This window comes from Apis dorsata, unplaced genomic scaffold (genome assembly GCF_000469605.1).
Source record: "Apis dorsata unplaced genomic scaffold, Apis dorsata 1.3 scaffold_74, whole genome shotgun sequence".
Classification (NCBI taxonomy): Eukaryota; Metazoa; Arthropoda; class Insecta; order Hymenoptera; family Apidae; genus Apis; species Apis dorsata.
This window is the reverse complement of record NW_006263372.1, coordinates 1,392,260-1,409,653: the sequence shown is the minus strand read 5'-3', so window position 1 is coordinate 1,409,653 and position 17,394 is coordinate 1,392,260. Positions and strand designations below refer to the sequence as shown.

The following is a 17,394-nucleotide window of genomic DNA, read 5'->3' as shown; positions in this document are numbered from 1 at the left end:
TTCGTTGTGCGGCGATGGATTTTCAGAGGAAACGGATTTTCATTAAAAATCGAATGTCCGCATTGTGAAAATGATGATTCAAACGTAATGAAAAAAAAAAAAAAAAAATCTGCTTTGCTGGATTTTCGTTATCCATTGATTTTCGAACGAATAAATTCGAGAAAAATATGTAACGATACGTATCCAACTCATGTGTGCATGTATCGTATATAGTTCCATGTATATAATTCTTCATTTGAAGGTCGAAAGAATAAATAAGATAAATTATTGAACTATTACTGTAGAATTTGATGACATAATCATCAATTTGTACAAAAACGTGATAAATTCATTTAAAATTATGAAACTAAGAGAATTGTTAATTTTGATGATTTGAAAACAATTGAATATTTAAAATATTAAAATCAGCTTGTAATATCTAAATATTTATTTTATGTATAAATGATTGTAATTAAAATGATGTAATAAAAATAAATAGATATATATAATTATATTTCTATCTTAATAAATTATAATATAAATTATGTCGAAAACATTTTCAATAATCAAATATATAACAAAAAAATATGAAATTATTCATGAGTTTCATTGTTCTGGTTAAATATATAAACATCATATTATGAACGATTCAGATTGATTTATATCCAGTTGAATGTCAATCTCTAGAAAAATAAGTTCGTTGAGTAATATTGTTTTATAATTTGATATTATAACTTTATCAATTTTGAAAATGATAAAAACAACAATGAAATTGAGAGAACATTTATAAAGAAAAATTTAATTAAGTATTGGAAAAGGATCAAAGCAACTTTTCTGCATCCAACAATTATAATTAGTGTAAAGATGAAGATGAAAACGTGCTTATATCTGTAAGATTTCTTTTCATTACAGAGATATTGAAAGGATTCTTTCCATGTAATTTAATACTTCTTTGTTCCTACCCCCGTTATTTGTTGTTGGATGAAGTTTATTTGAATGGTATTTGTTTCAGAATATTGATCCTGGTGACAAGTTGAAATTTTTGTAAATAAAATAATATAGGATTATTTTTTTATTTAGGATAAATAACGATGCAATTTTATTGTTGTTTTTGAATATTCTTTTTGGCTTGGAATATATGTTAAAAATTAATTAAATGTTTTAAGATAACTTTTATTTCATTTTTAATTTTTTTAATTGAAAAATTCAATGAAATGTTAACGAATAATTTTTGAAATATAATTAATAAATACAATTTCAATAAATATTACATTACAAAAATAAATTTATAAATTATCTCATCTTTGAATTGAATTTTATGAATGTCTAATCTTACTTAAACAGCAAGTATAAAGATTAAAAATAAATAAATAATAAAATATTGTAAATAGTAATATGTATAAAAATTAAAAAAATGATTTTACAATAAAAAAACTGAATTTTTGAATAAAACAATTACATATTTTCATAATTATATAATTATAAATACAAAGTAAAACATATAATCTATGCTTGAAAGGCAATATCTTTGAATGTCTGATTTTAAAAATTTTAGATTACAAGAATTTCAATATTCAAAAATTCAAACATGGTCTTGAAAATAATACATATATCCATTTTTTTCAATGTTTATTTTAACAATTCATATGTTTCACGATACATTGAATATTTAAAAAAAAATATCTCGGAATACATATACATATATTTGTTCCAGATTCGAGCGTGACCGAGGATTTTCAGGATCCGCTTTTGGAACTTGTGATTGCTTCCGAAAATACGAACGATCCCGAAACCCTGCTCGAAATAGCGAAACGTGCCGCGGCGGGCTTCGAAACAGAAACCAGCTCTAAAATAAATCTTCAAATTTTAGAACAATTCACGATGACGAAGATACCTATGGAGGAGAAGGTCAGCGTTACGAGGAAACAATATTTCATCGAGTCGAGTGACAATGACTTTGGAGGTGATGACAAAATTATTTTTATTTTGGGCAACGAATTCATTAAATTTAATCTTATGAAATGTTATTTAATACTTTGGTATTTTAATTTTTAAAAAATGTTGAATCTAGAATTAAAATTCTTTTAGATATTTAATTTATTCCTTGAAAAATTGATTCGAATCTTCTTCAATGAAGTGAGAAAATAAATATACTTGAGAAAAAATTTTTATTTAAAATTTGATTTACTTCACAATTTACATTTTTGCTATAACAGCACAAACAATTTTGTATAGAACTTAACCTAATTCTAAAGAATAATATATCACAAATAATGGATCTTCTCTTGAAAATTTTCATTGTCAACGAATAAAATATCTGAGATATATAAAATAATTATTATAAGAAAAGATTATAAATATCACCATTAAAATGTTTAAAGTATTTCTATAATTAAATTATTCAAAAACGAAATTACCTCGACAGTGAATTTCACTGGAGAGCGTCATGTGAATTTCATGAAAATTGATTGTCTTATCGCAGGCGACAACTTGCTCGGGACTGAGGCCCGTCTACGTAGAATAAGATCAGCGAACAACAGATTTATCACGACACGTAGACGGTCACGGAACGTCGACGACGACCTGTCATCCACATCTTCCACGTCTATGGACAGAAATCCTCGATATCAGTCGTTGCTCAACGGCCATGAAAACTCGATCGACCATCCAATCGAGAGTCGAGAGTGTTCCATAGAAGCAATTAACTCGCAAATAAAGCAGAACGGACCGTGCGAAACAGTGAAGGCCAAGGTCCAGAAGAGAAGACCAAAAACGGCCAAAAATAGGTACGTCGTTGTTTGAAACAATGATCACAATGATATTTACAACAAAATTTATAAATTTTGTAAATTTGAAACATATTTTCGAAGCAATTAAAAGTTTTTTAATCTATGGATAAAATTTAAAGTTATAGAATTTTTTTATAGAAAATTCTTCATTTTATAAACTCAGATAATATTATTTTGTACATTCGCTATTTATTTTATAATTTAATTTATTTTATAATCGCTATTATTTTATAATAAATATTTATTTTAAAATTTGTTATTTTTTTTGTTAAAGAATTTTTTAATTCAGCTTCAGTTTACTTTTTAAGGTTAGGATTTCGTTACTAGAAAATCACTAGGATTAATTAAACGATGAAAGTAATTGTATTAAGAGTATTAAAAGATTCTTTTTTGCAAAATTCGATTTCGTTTCAATTAGTTTATACTTGTCGCACAGCAATATTGCACGAGACATCTGACATTTTAACGTCACCTATATATTCTTCAACTGTCATCGATCCCCATTATTCATTTCCACACCGTTCAAACGTTTCATAAAGACCTACACACGTAACAAAACAATTATCATTTAAAGAATATTGGAGAATGGAAATCCGTAGTACGGTTGAACAGTCTTCTTTGATTTTAATGAAATTTCATCGAGGACTGCGCCGCGAGTATGTCCAGCAGAGAAATGAAAGTATAGAAAACATACAATTTCCTGGACCAAGCTGAAAAAGTAATTACAACATAATAGCCCGAGTTACAATGTTTCATCTCGTTTGTGTTAAGCTACGACCCAACAGAGACACACATAAAAATATACAGGGTGTTCATTGCCAAGATTTTTCAAGGTTTAAAGTTTTTTTTAAAAACTATAATAATAAAAATTTCCAAAAAGTTTTATTTAAAATAATAAAAAAAAAAAAAATAAAAATTATAACTGATATTAAGAAAAGCTCAATGATCTTGGAATGATTTTATGCTTATAAATTTAGATTGGTTTCATAAGAATATTAATTTGCTAAAAATCAGACTTTTAAAGAGATTTACCTATGTGATTATCTCAAGATTAATTAAACAAATCTTGTTACTATGATTTTATTTTTACATTAATTAGTTTTCTCATAAAGAATTAAATTCTTCAGTTATAATTTTGAGACACCCTATATACAATCAGACTGAAAACAGAAGTACAACACAATCAACAATCGATTCGTGTGCCGACATATCGAGGCATGGGGTACACGCAATATTGGAACATAGATTTCCTATTTAGATTTGTCGAATGTTTCCTTCCACTATTTTCCGGTACAGAATCAGGGAACAGACAGATTCGTTTCCGTACTCGTGGATGGAATTAAGAGACGGGGTTTCATATTATTTCGCGCGAGTGAAATTGCGTAAAGTTTGTTGATATACGATGATATAGATGATGAGTATAATTGGAAAGGAAAGATAATTCTATTTGATTTTAGTTATATATTATTTTGATTTATAATTATATCGACACGTATTGCTGTAAATAAATGGTGACTATATTCATTTATTTCTACAATATTAAATTAATAATTGGTTACAAAACAGTCTGTTATTTATTGAAAATAATAATTGTAATATGAATTTATTTTTTTAAAGATTTATGAAATTTAATAAAATTAAATAAAATTAGATAATAATCTGATATTTATTGAACGTAATCAATTTTTTTTAAGCGATTATGTTTGATGGATAATTTATAAAAAAGAACATTTCCATAAAAACGGGCGATTTGCGTGATATTTTGTCTACAAATACGTAAGATTTATTTTCAAATATTGTAACAAAAACGTCTTGCATTATATCCGCGAGATAACAACTAAGCACTGTGAGCAACAGACAATGATTTCATTGTGACGATTAATCACTGCGGTGTATAGTAGTCTATAGTTTCGAGTGACTAGTTTTCCTGTAGTCTCATTGTTTCAATACACGATTACTTGGAAATTGAACAATGAAAAATTGTGTATCTTAGAAGTCGTAATTCTTAATAGAGTTAACTGAAGGTCGATTCTTTTTGAAACTAAAAGTTGAGAAAAAAAAAAAAATGAATTTATGGATCAAGGAAGTTTTTTTTTTGCATTAATTGCATTATATATAAAATTAATGTTTTTCAATTTTTTTATAACAGTCAAATATTCTAAAAACTTTTTTTTTTATATTTATATATGAATCAGTGTTACAGCATGTAACAACAATGTTACAACAGTTAATAGCAGAATATTATAATGTGACTATATTAAAATATATGAAAATTCAAAATACGCATGATTCTTAAATTATAAAATATTCGATTGGAAAAAGTCGAGTAAAATTAGATAATATTGTATTTGAATCCGATTTAAATTATCTCACTCGATTATATCCGAATTCTTTCGATTCATCCCAAAGTTCGACTTTCGGAATTACGTAACCATTTATTTTAAACGAAATTTATTCATTTTATTCGTACATTATATAAAAAAAATATATTTGTCATTCTTTCTCATTAATATCTCATTAATATTATCATTAATTCTCATTAATATTAAAGCAAAGTAATAAAATAATATAAGAAGTTAAAAAAATTTTTAATATTAAAACTTGTTAATCGCATCAATCGTTCCATCATCCATGTTATCCAATTTTTTATTCAAAGTTCTAAAACAAATGATGAATATTTCATCTAACAAAATGATGGATAGCATTTTCTAAACAAGCATTGTAAATTAATATTTCGCAAAATTTCGAATTTTCTATTATGATATGTAATAATATGTAATATGTACAGTTCGCGTATGTTGGAGCGTTATAGTTGGTTTTCGATGAAATGTCAACGTCCCTTGTAATTATTCCATGGAACTCGATGCGCCGATAAATTATTAATCACTCGTTAATAATTCTTCTTTAAACGGACGTGACGGGACAACGAAATCGGATCACGGAGTATCCAATCGTTCGATAAACAGTATTCGAAATCACGCGAGCGCGATATTGCACTCGCAACATGTGAAAGAAGGAATTTAAACGTTTTGGGAAACGATATCGGTGATATCGGCTATTATTAAAGGCAAATTGAAATGTTTTGCTTTATTACACGGGATAAAAGTGAAGTGAGAGGATAAATCGAGATTATGTCATAAAAGCCGAACAAGAGAAGTGAATTCGCGAATATTGGCACAATGGATTGGTTGTTTATTCGATTTGGGTCTACTTTAATTTGTTTCTTTTTTTCGTATTGGAAGATAAAGAAATATAAATAAAGAAATGAGAAATAAACGAACACTTTCATTTTCAAAAAAATTATTTATTTGATAAATGAAAACAACAATTATTATGTATACTGAAAATTATAAAAATTATATTAAATTGAAATTAGCTAATATATAAATATACTTGAAAAGTTTTTAAACTTAATCTATTTAAAAACAAAATTCTGAATGAAAAAAAATAATTATTGACACATCATGTACAATATCACACAATACAAAATTCAATTCACGATATAAATCTATTTAAGACAAATCTATTTAAGAACTTAAGATGTATTCAACTTCCATTTAGCATGCACCAAACCTAACCTTTAAATAGAAAAAAAATATTTATTTTACAACATGCACTAAATTACAAGTTTAAATCATAAAAAAATTAAAAAATAAATAAATAAATAAATGAAGAAAAAAAATTCTTTCAAATTTTCTTATTAAAATAACAAATCCCAAAAAAGTCCAGTTCCAAATCGCAATCGAAAGCAATATCTGCAATATTGGTGCAACTGTGTGCACATGAACACAACTGGGTTGACCATTCGTTTAATGGTTTCTCTGTTCGGTACGATGCATGCACAGGGTATCGCCGAAGGAAATAGAGAAGGCTAGTCCGAGGAGAAGAGAATCGATCGAGCGGAATAAGGCGGTTTCACCGACAACATCGCCCACGGATCCGCTCGAGCCATGGAGCACACGCGGCATTAAGGACATGAACACGATATTGGCTTGGGAAGAGACCGCGCCGGACAGTCCTTAACGAAACTTTACGATATTATGCACCGTGTAACTCCAGCTAGTCGACCAACCGACAAAATGTCACCTTGTTTTTGCCATCCTCTTCGTCGAAAACTGAAAACTCGTCTAGGGAAACTCGAGCTCGTTCGAAACTCGGCTTAGAGATTCGAAGGTGTTATAGGTTCTTCGACGATTCCATGGTAACTTCTAGGGAATATCGTGAAAAGAAGTTTGTAAATTGGATATATACGATTTTACATTACAGTTTTATAATTTAATATTAAGAAAATTATATATTTTGTATCTTAGAAAATAGAATCGTTAAATAACATATTAGTGTACAGAGAAAGAAAATTTGTAAGTTAAATGTGCGTTTGATATTAAGAAAAAAGTTTTATAAATTAAGAAGTGGAATTATTAAATATGTTAATATAACGAAATTTGTAGGTTAAATGTGTATATTATTATTAAAAAAGAAATTTTGTAAATTAAGTAATGAAATTAAATTTTATTTAGTAAGATAGATTTAAATTTATAATAATATATATAAGACAAATTATAAGATATTTTATTTGGAAGCATTTTATAATAAAAAATTGACATGTACTTGCAATTGATATGTTTGGAAAATATTGCTTATTAAATGATGAATCTATAATTGATACTAAATTTTAATATCCAAGTTATTGAATTTTGTATTATTTTCTATATTATTTTCTATTTAAAACTTATTATTATTTTTTATTTCATAATTTTTTGTTATAAATTATTTGATCTTCTTATTTGAACATGTATGCTTGTTATTTTCTTACTAAAGAAATTTCAAAGAAAAATATTTTTTTTCTGTTTTGAATATCAAATATAGTAAATAGAGTAAATATCAATATTTTTTTTTTGTATTTAAATCTTTTTTAAAAAAGTTACTTTTTGTATAAAATTATTTCTTTATATTATACAATCTATATTTTTTATATTATTTTTTATATTACATATTATTCATTATATAATCTTTTCTAATTATTAACATTTATCTTAAACTTCTTTTTAGAAAGAAATAATTAAGTTTAACATTATCATGGATTAAATTAATTTTTTTCTTTTTACTTTTTTTTAAAATAATTTATTTAAAAAAATAAAGTTAAAGTTTTATAATTTCTTTATGTGAATACGAAGAAATTAATTATATTAGAATAATTTATTTGAAATCATTTAACTTTTATTTGAAATATTTTTTTCTATGAATAATAACAGTGACATAAATAAAAATAATAATGTTAAATGATATATTTTGTATATTCCTGAAAAAACATATAAGAAGTAAGTATTATAACTATGTATTAAGTAAATATAAAATAGATAAATAATTATATATTTAGATATAATCAAAATGATAAAAAAAATGTTTTATTTTTAATAATATGATAGAAAGTTAAATATAAAAAAGATAAGTATATTACAACAGGTAAATATTTCAAATTTCAAAAAATTTTTATGTGTTATTTTTTATAGAATAATATTTTTTCTACTAAAATTAAAAATGTGAAAAAAAATTTGTGTTTCAGAATTCTTGAAGAAACTTTGATGCCAAAAATTTTAATTTTGTATTAAGAAAATATAATTTAATAGAAGATGGCATGCAAAATTTTTTAAAAATTTCTAAATCCAAAAATTTTTAATTAAATTTTTTTATCAGGAGAGATGGTACGCAAAATTTTTCCAGGAATTTCAAAATAGAAAAGTTATCTATATCTTATTTGTTACATTTGATTGCTATTTATTTTAGTTTTTAATCGTTTGTTTAATAGTTTGTTGTTAATTCTAAAAATACTTATACAATTTTTTTATACTTATTTTTTGCAGGATTTTTTTCATTTTTCAATAGTTTTCTTAATTTTAGAAATATTTATTTTTTATAAATTTAAAAAGATTATATTTAAAAAGAGCTGCCATTTTTTTGAAATATTGGACATTTTTAATTTTTTTTATTCTGGAAAATTCAGTAATATATATGGATGATCCAATTTTAATTTTCTCATTTATTTTTCATAATATTAAAGAATCTGAATGAAAATTGAATAATTCAAAAAATAATAGCTGAATTTTTTTATCTAAAAAATTTATTTCAGTAAAAATTTCAATAAAATTTCAATCTACTTTTTTTTTATTATTATTAATATAAATTTAATTTGTCAATATTATTCTTATTCTCTTTCATATTCGATTCTTAAAAATTTATTTCGTAATACTATTCTTTTATAACTCATTCCTATATTTATTTCAAGCAAAGTTATTAAAATACTTACGAAAAGTTTCTCACTATGATCTACTATTTACAAGAATGAAAAATATATTGTGCAAAGTTACGAACTTTTTCTTTTCGAAGTTACGCTCTTTGAAAACCGCGCGCAAAGTTCCATCGACTTCTCCGTTTAATGATCCAGATATAGTATAGTCTTTGTACGATAAAAGAAGCACAGAAAAAAAAGAAAGAAAAAATATATAAAACTGTATAATTGTAAATATTTCTTTTTAGAATTTCAATATTATATGTATAATTTATAATATTTTCCTTAAGCATTCTAGTATGATTCTGAAAAAAATTTTCTTTCAAGTTCTTGCATACCTAGGTAAATTCTTATGTACATAAAAGCATTGATGCGTGCAAGATATAGAGTTTAACGTCAAGAAGTTAATTTGTTTTACGATCGATCTTAAAATATCCATGCTAGCGCTTTACTTAAAACCTTAAATACTTTGACACTTAAATATCAATAATTGACAATAGTGGTTTTTCCAATATTTTAAATGTTATTTCTAGTTTTTCAATATTTTAAATATTATTTTGATTTTCATTATTTGGAAGTCGTATCATAAATACAACGTAACATATACGATTATATTGAATTGAACTTAATGCAATTACCTAAACATGCGGTAGATGCATTAATTTAAAACATTTATCATTTTGAAAAAAGTCCGTGAATTAAGAACTCAGGTACAAACAATACGCAAAAGTTTCATAGGTGCTTGATCTCAATAGCATGCAACAGCAATTAGTCCTCTTATCGGTGCAATTTCATTAATAAACTATGTTACTGCCCTATTTTTACTGTCTGGAAACTAATGTAGTTATGTGTACCAACGTGATGTATAGAATTATCATAGATTTGATATACGTGTAGAGAAAAAAAGAAAAAAAAAATATTGAGAATTGTTTTACTTATTTTTTTTATGGAAATAATTTACATATAAGCAAGATGAGAGATTAAATGAAGAAATAAATTATTTTCAAGATATTTCTTTATTTTTTATTAATAATCATTATTTACATTATTTTGAGTTTATTTGATCAAAATAAATTTTATATGTAATTCTACGTATAAATAGAACATATAAAATATTTTTGATCTAACATGAATTACTATTTTTAGAAATTTATTTTTTTTTCTTGGAATATTTTATTATAATCTTGATTTATCTTTTTCGAGATCGATTATTTTGGTTGTAAAAATTTATTAACTTAAGAGTAAGATTAAGATATATCACAAAATGAAAAGAATTAAATTATTTTAATAATTTATTAGCTAAAATACAAATTGAATTCTTATTAATAAAATAACTGATAATATTTATTCATTTAAAAATCTTTCCAAAATAGAATATATATATATTCTTTAATAGAAAAATTAACATTTAATCTAAAATCGAACCAATTTCAATCTCTATTAAAAAACATTTTGAAGATCACAAACTTTTTCAAACGTTAAAGTATACATTACCAATTTAATTTAAATGGATATATAATAATCACAAAATATTAAATAAAATAATATTTTTAATAAAAAGAAATTAATTTCCATTTTCACTTGATTATTTAAACTTCAACAGTTTCAAATATATAGTACAAGAAACAACATAACCTAAAATTCAAGAAACTTGACGCACATCATATTTTTCTTATTTCTCTTTTTTTTTTTCTCTTTTCACAAACGAAAAAAGTATCGAACAAAATATAGAATTTCAGTTATCTATAAACCTTTCCTAACCTTTCTTTTGTGGTAAGGTTGTTGCTATTCTAACGAAACCATGAATGAAAGAAAAAGAAAAAACAATATAAGGAAAAGGTTCGCCGACTCGAAAAAGTTTCCGCCTCCCGCGCGTATTGAAACAGTAATGATATGGGAAAAAGACGGTGGGATAACGAAATGAAAACACGTGCTGAACATCCGAGAATCGTCCAACTTACCGGTGAGTTGCGTCAACGCCGTTTACGCGTTATAGCGGTTTCGCCTGGGGAGCTATATGGCAGCGCTATGCACCGGAACTTCCGGTGTATAGTCGAAATAAAAATCCGACAGAGCATAATTGAGCACATAAATGCTTGTAAATACACGAATATTGTTTTTGAGCTTTATAGACGTAATTAATATTATTTTTTTTAAAGAGATTCATTAGAAGTAAAATATATAAAAAATTGTAAATAAAAAATAAAAGTAAGATTAGAAGTGATTGAAATATAATTTCATTTTATATTGATTATTTTATTCAAAATTCTAAAAAATTTAAAAAATTAAAATGAGAAAATAAATTATAGTCATTTTTTTTAATCAACGTAAAATTTTCTAAAAAAATTAGTTATTTATAAATTTTCAAATTTTATGTAATAAGCTTGTCAACTTTAATAACATATAAAAGAATGTATTAAACAATTTCACGCTTAAATAGAACAATTGTTGGAAAGATAAAGAAATTAATTGCGATTATAAATTATTACGTTAGTGTTTTATTAATTTATCAGATTGGCTTTTTTGTGTATTTTTACTATAACAGTTGATTTTGGACAGTGTAACTGTTCAAATGTATATTCTTGCATATTTCGCATGAAATATATGTTTAACACAATGAACATATTTTACTAACTGGTATTTCTACTTCGTGACGTAGAAATTACAAAAAGCAAATGCTCGTTTAAAATATTTAAATGAAAACATTTATTCATTATTTGATCAATAAATACAACATTAATAAATTGTTCCAATTGCTAATCAATAGGTAAAAGATATAGGATAAAAAAAGGATTTGAGGTTACACGCAAGAACGTTTGTTTATAATAAAACTAAGTATCGATCAAATATTAATCGAAAATAATCGAGATAGCCACACTATATGAACAAACCTGTATTTTTCCTATTCTAAACTATTGATAATAAATCATAATCGAATATTTCCTAACACTATTGCAACTTATATACAACACATACTAACATAACCTCAATTAGACATAATAAACGATTACGCCATCTTGAATATCGAATGATTTTTCATATTTGCTTCGGTTGTCTGTATAGGCCAAAATAACTGCACAGTTTTATCATACACATGTATTGGTAGGCCTGCATAGGCATGCCTGTACAGTCATAATTGACAGACTTACCGGAACGTCGTGTGGTCGAACATTATTAACGAACATCATTTCCGGAAGGAAAAATATTATCCTCCGTCGCGGGGCTGGCTTGTCACTGTTTCATTGGAAAATCGATTCGGAAAACATCGCTCCGGGGTGAAGATAGCGGCGAGATTACCCGGACAGTAGTGAAACGCAAAAGATAAAATGTCGTGGTGAATTTTTGGCTGTTGAAACATACGACGAAAACCGCCGGAATGACAGGTCATATCTGGTTCTGCTTCTTATTGTTCTTAACGGGCTACTGTGATTGCTCACTAACGGGGACAATATCATCGTTCCCGATAAACCTCGAGAACAATCCTTACTGTCGTATTTGCCCCAATCACACCATGTGCCGATTTCCGGTACGTACATAATAATATTTCGGTGACTCGATTTATTTATTTAATAAATACGAGGACTTGTTCGGAATATCATTGGATCTCATGTTTTCATTTTTTTGTATTCGATTTGTTTTTACGAGAATTGTTATTTGTACATAGAATTGTACATTTATTATTTGAATAGATTTGCGTCATTTCTTATAGTTCGTTAAAATTAAGTATTCAAAGATAGACTTCGAATGTGATAAAAAAAAATTAAGTTTTCAGAAAGTATAATGAATTAACTTTGGATATAATAATAATTTATTAGAAACAAATATAATTTTTTTAATAGTTATTAAGTATTTATAAATGAAAATAAGTGTATTTTTTATCATTTTTAATAATAATTTTAAAAATCTCACAATATTTAACAATTTGGAAATTATTATATTTCTTATAAAATTTCTTTTAGAAATATAAATTTGCATAAATATTTGCATATAATAATAATTATTTAATATTAAAATATAAAAAAAGTGAGAAGAGAGAGGAGGATGTAATAATGTAAAGTAAACGAATATTATGAATAGCAAATTTAATTTAAAATATCTACAAATGAAAATTAATTGAATTATGGATTATTTAAAATTTATATAATATATTTTATAGATTATATAAAATTTTATTGTAAAATTTTAATTAAAATTTTATTTATTTTAACTCTATATTTTTTTTTATAAATTCTTTTATAATTTTAAATAATTAATTACAAATTAATTGTATGGTAATATATAATCCTAATTAATGCACATTAAATAAACCATCATAATTTGAAATGGAAATGAAATGAAATTATCATTGAATTGGCCAATTTTAATATATATTTTCTATATTAACTTATATAATGTCAATGTCATTTATTTATTCTATTGATGAAATTTTTCATTAACATGGTAAATATTAATCATTCCGAGTAAACGTGATAATTTCTGTTTAATTGACTGATTTGACGAATCAGAAACTGCTGAATAAGATTATTGATTAATCATTAATCATCTATTGTTTATTTTCTATTGAATTCATAATTTATCAAATATGTATCATTAAATTATAACAATTGAAAACTAAACATGAAATTAAAAAAACAGCTCAAAAATAAAAATGTTAAAGTAAAATATTTTTTAATTATTATATTATTATTTATCATAAAGTTTTTATAATCTTTCATTACAATATTTTTAAAAAAAAATTTAATAGGCAAGAATACAAAAATAGACCTTAATAGTTGCAAATTTGAACACATGAAATACACAAGATATTTTTTATTTATTATATTACCTTAATTTAATATAACTTCGATTATATTTTCTACTTAATGAAAAATGAAATATAACTTCTTGCCTATTAAGAATTATTTTATTTAAGAATCCAATAGTTTCATTGTTATTTGCTCTCCTAATCTTTTTTAACTGATAATAATTAATGTAGAATAGATCTCTTAATAAATGATTTCATTTTTTTATAATAATATGAAATATAAAATTTTTTGATAATTTCATTAAAGAAAAAGAAGACATACCTTGTTTTTAGTGCCATATGAAATAACGTTGTAATATGAAAATCATTTTCTAACCTTAATTTTCACAATTTCTAATATTATTTTGCGAACGGAAAATCATATTCTTTTTGAACATTGATTTTCTTTTTTTTTCATTATTGTCTCATCGAAATTTTTATTTTGAGATGAACAAACGATACGATGCTGGCGATAATAAATATGACCGAAATTAGCGAATTGAAAATATAAAAATCCATTGCAGGTGCGAATTGCGCAACAGAAAATTTGGAACGACGACACTACTCATTATTGTCGATCCGGTATCACGCACACAATGCGTTTATTCTCGGTGTACATTTTCAGGATAGAAGATCGTGCCACTACCCATGAAGAATAACGCGAACACATTCAATCCTCGAAATTTTATAGAAAAATATGGATTCTTGAGACGAATATTAATTCGCGTCAAATATGAACTGTCGCCAGATGCACGTCAGTGCTACCACCTTGATGTTGATGAAAGTGAAAAATTGTAAAAAATTCATAATCTTTCATTGAATTTTGTGTAACAATATTATTTTGTCATATGCTATTTTTTGTGTAATATTAAATTTTTATTTCTGATAAATATTTAGAAATATTTTAATTAATAAGTATATATTGATGAAAATTTCTTATTGATTTAAGAAATAATTCAATTTAAATTTATCATAGTGATTTAAAAATTCAATATCAATTGAAGATAATAGATAAATAAATAAAGCGTAATTATTGCATTGTAATCTTCTATAATGTAAAATTTTTGATTCTGAAAGTATACATGAAAAATTTTATTTTTTTCGTACTTTTATCTTGAGATGATTTAATTTGAATAAAATTCCTTTACAAAAGTTCTATATATCATATCTTCTTGAAAATGATTCTCATAAATTAAAATATCACTATTGCAATTACTATGTCACGTTTTCTCTGCTTTAGGCATTCTTATTTTTGGAATTGCGATTTATAATTAATAACAAAAAGTTGTTTATATAATTGTATATAATACGGAATCAAATGAAATATTCAATAGGAAAGGACATATATTATTATTTTTATATCATGTTAAATATTAGGTTAGCAAATAGTATTTCCAAATTAATTTTTTTTTAATAATATGCTTGATGATTATATTAATTTTTAATATTTCTTAAATTTAACTAACTAATTTATTCAACAAAACAAAATTAAATAATGGTTATATTTTGTTACTCAACTTTTTAGAAATGAATTATTATTTCATATATTTTGTATGCACATTGGTGTGAAATGCGACAAGAAGTTTCGACGTTGGATCGGGCAGCGCAAAATTTCAACTGGTTTAAATTTATGAAGCGAGAAAATAACGATGTCAAGTACGCGATATATCGAAAATACCTTTCGCGGTAAAGAGTCGAATACTGTATTAACGATGACTATCGGTGTACATATATGTGTGAAACTACGATCTATGGAATTTCGAATAACGATGCCGTTCCTTAACATCATTTGTACCAATTACGTTAACTTTCTTTTATTTTAGCATCGTTTGCGTATCAAATTTTTTCTTCTCAAAATTTCGGATCTGTTGGCTTTTTCATAAAATCATTATTCAATTTAAAATATATAATATATATATTATATATTTATATTTATATAATTATTTATTTTTATTTATTTATTTTTTTATATAAATTAATTTTTATATAGATATATAATATTTAAATGAAATAAATAAAATATAATGTTATGATAAATTAATAGAATATCAATAATAATACAATAATTATTTTCAATATTTGTACTTTATAAATAAAAAACTTTCATTTATTATTTTATTTAATTAAAATTGTTACGATGATTCTAATAATTTTTGTTGGAAATATATTCAGCATAGAATACGTTTCTATGAAAGTTTCTTACCTATATCAACATACATATATTGGAAGACCACATTTCGCTGTCGTGTTCAATATTTTAGTTACAATGATTTATACTCGATACATAAATTATACTATATGTATTATATTCATATCGTTGAAATCGAACTTTTGAAATATGGATATGTTAGAAACAGATTACATTATACGTGACCATCTAGTACTTTGTAACTGTTTTCAATTGTGTACGTGTCACATAATGTTATATAATTATAACAATTTGAACAAGATAATTTGAAATAAAATATATATAATAAAGTTTGCTTATATATGTAAATTAATTATCAATATACGATAACAATTTTATGTTAAATTTTTTTTAGTCTTTTTTAAATATTTCAAAAATTTATTTTTACTTTCGTCAGAATAAAAGACTATAAACTGGTTATTTAAACTCGAAAAAGATGAATAGAACAGTAGTCTTTTTTATACGCTCAATCAATGACAATACAGAAAACAGCTGAGAAGAAACCTTTCGATTAAATACCATTAGTTCGATAGCTCTCTGTTGTTATTTCCCTTTAATCTAAGTTTTTGCAGTAGTTTTTAGTATTCTCTGTGATTTTCATTTCAATTATTTTCTAAATTTTATAGCATTTTTTCATTAATCTACCTTGTTTCTATTATTTAAGATATTACAAATGTAGTTTTTATTCATTGTGTATATAAATTTTTTTATATAAAAAAAATTTGTTTTTTCTAGTTATAAAAAATATACTACGTGTTCATGATAAACTCAAGTAAAAATACTTCCTCTACACATCAAAGCGAATCTGATGAAGCAACACATCAAAGCTTTGCCTAAAGAAAATACACTATAAAGATACTTCCAGTATCTTTCCACCAAATTCGATAGCATTCTTCACTATGAAAATTTTGAACAGGTTATTTTTATAAAATTCATAATTCAATGACTCAATTTGAAAAATGTCGTGATATATTGACATTCTGATTCGAGTTCAATCTTGAATAATTTTTAGAAAGTGTCTCAATATATGTCATAATATAATTATAATTATAATTATTTATTTTATATTATATTATAAGTATATATAATTACTACATAATTATAAAAATAGTATACAAAAATAGTATATAATTTTTTCAAGATAGATCAGAAAGATTCAGATGAAATCGAACAAGATCTCGATAATTCAATTTAATTTAAAAATCTAAGATTATCCGATCGTCCAAGCAGATCCAAAAATGAATCTTTCAGAATCTTAGTAATAGATCAATAGTAGGTATTTTCTAACTTTAGTAGATATCTAATCTCACGCGAATATTTCCAACTAATCTTGAAACTCAGATTCTCAACATTTGAGACAATCTCTATT

The 17,394-nt window shown here is 24.5% G+C and overlaps 3 protein-coding genes across 10 annotated transcripts in view; 2 read left to right on the top strand and 1 right to left on the bottom strand.

Annotated features, from left to right (window-relative positions):
- LOC102678884 (transient receptor potential cation channel subfamily V member 5) overlaps positions 1-7,127 on the top strand; it is a 52,512-nt gene extending 45,385 nt beyond the window's left edge. For 4 of the 8 annotated variants that reach the window (XM_031508052.1, XM_031508053.1, XM_031508055.1 and 1 more), the window contains 3 exons: positions 1,694-1,942; positions 2,462-2,765; positions 6,614-7,124. In XM_031508052.1, coding sequence (XP_031363912.1) covers positions 1,694-1,942; positions 2,462-2,765; positions 6,614-6,791 — 731 coding nt within the window. In that variant the 3' untranslated portion in view covers positions 6,792-7,124. Of the gene's footprint in view, positions 1-1,693; positions 1,943-2,067; positions 2,091-2,461; positions 2,766-6,613 lie in introns of those variants that run through there. The other 4 variants (XM_006610522.2, XM_006610520.2, XM_031508054.1 and 1 more) reach the window with 3 other exon arrangements.
- Positions 1-17,394, bottom strand: part of LOC102679608 (arginine kinase-like) — a 103,750-nt gene that overhangs the window by 52,802 nt on the left and 33,554 nt on the right. The window lies entirely within an intron of this gene.
- LOC102679443 (venom allergen 3-like) overlaps positions 11,818-17,394 on the top strand; it is a 17,971-nt gene continuing 12,394 nt past the window's right edge. The window contains exon 1 of the mRNA XM_006610524.2: positions 11,818-12,580. Coding sequence (XP_006610587.2) covers positions 12,431-12,580 — 150 coding nt within the window. The 5' untranslated portion in view covers positions 11,818-12,430. The remainder of the gene's footprint in view (positions 12,581-17,394) is intronic.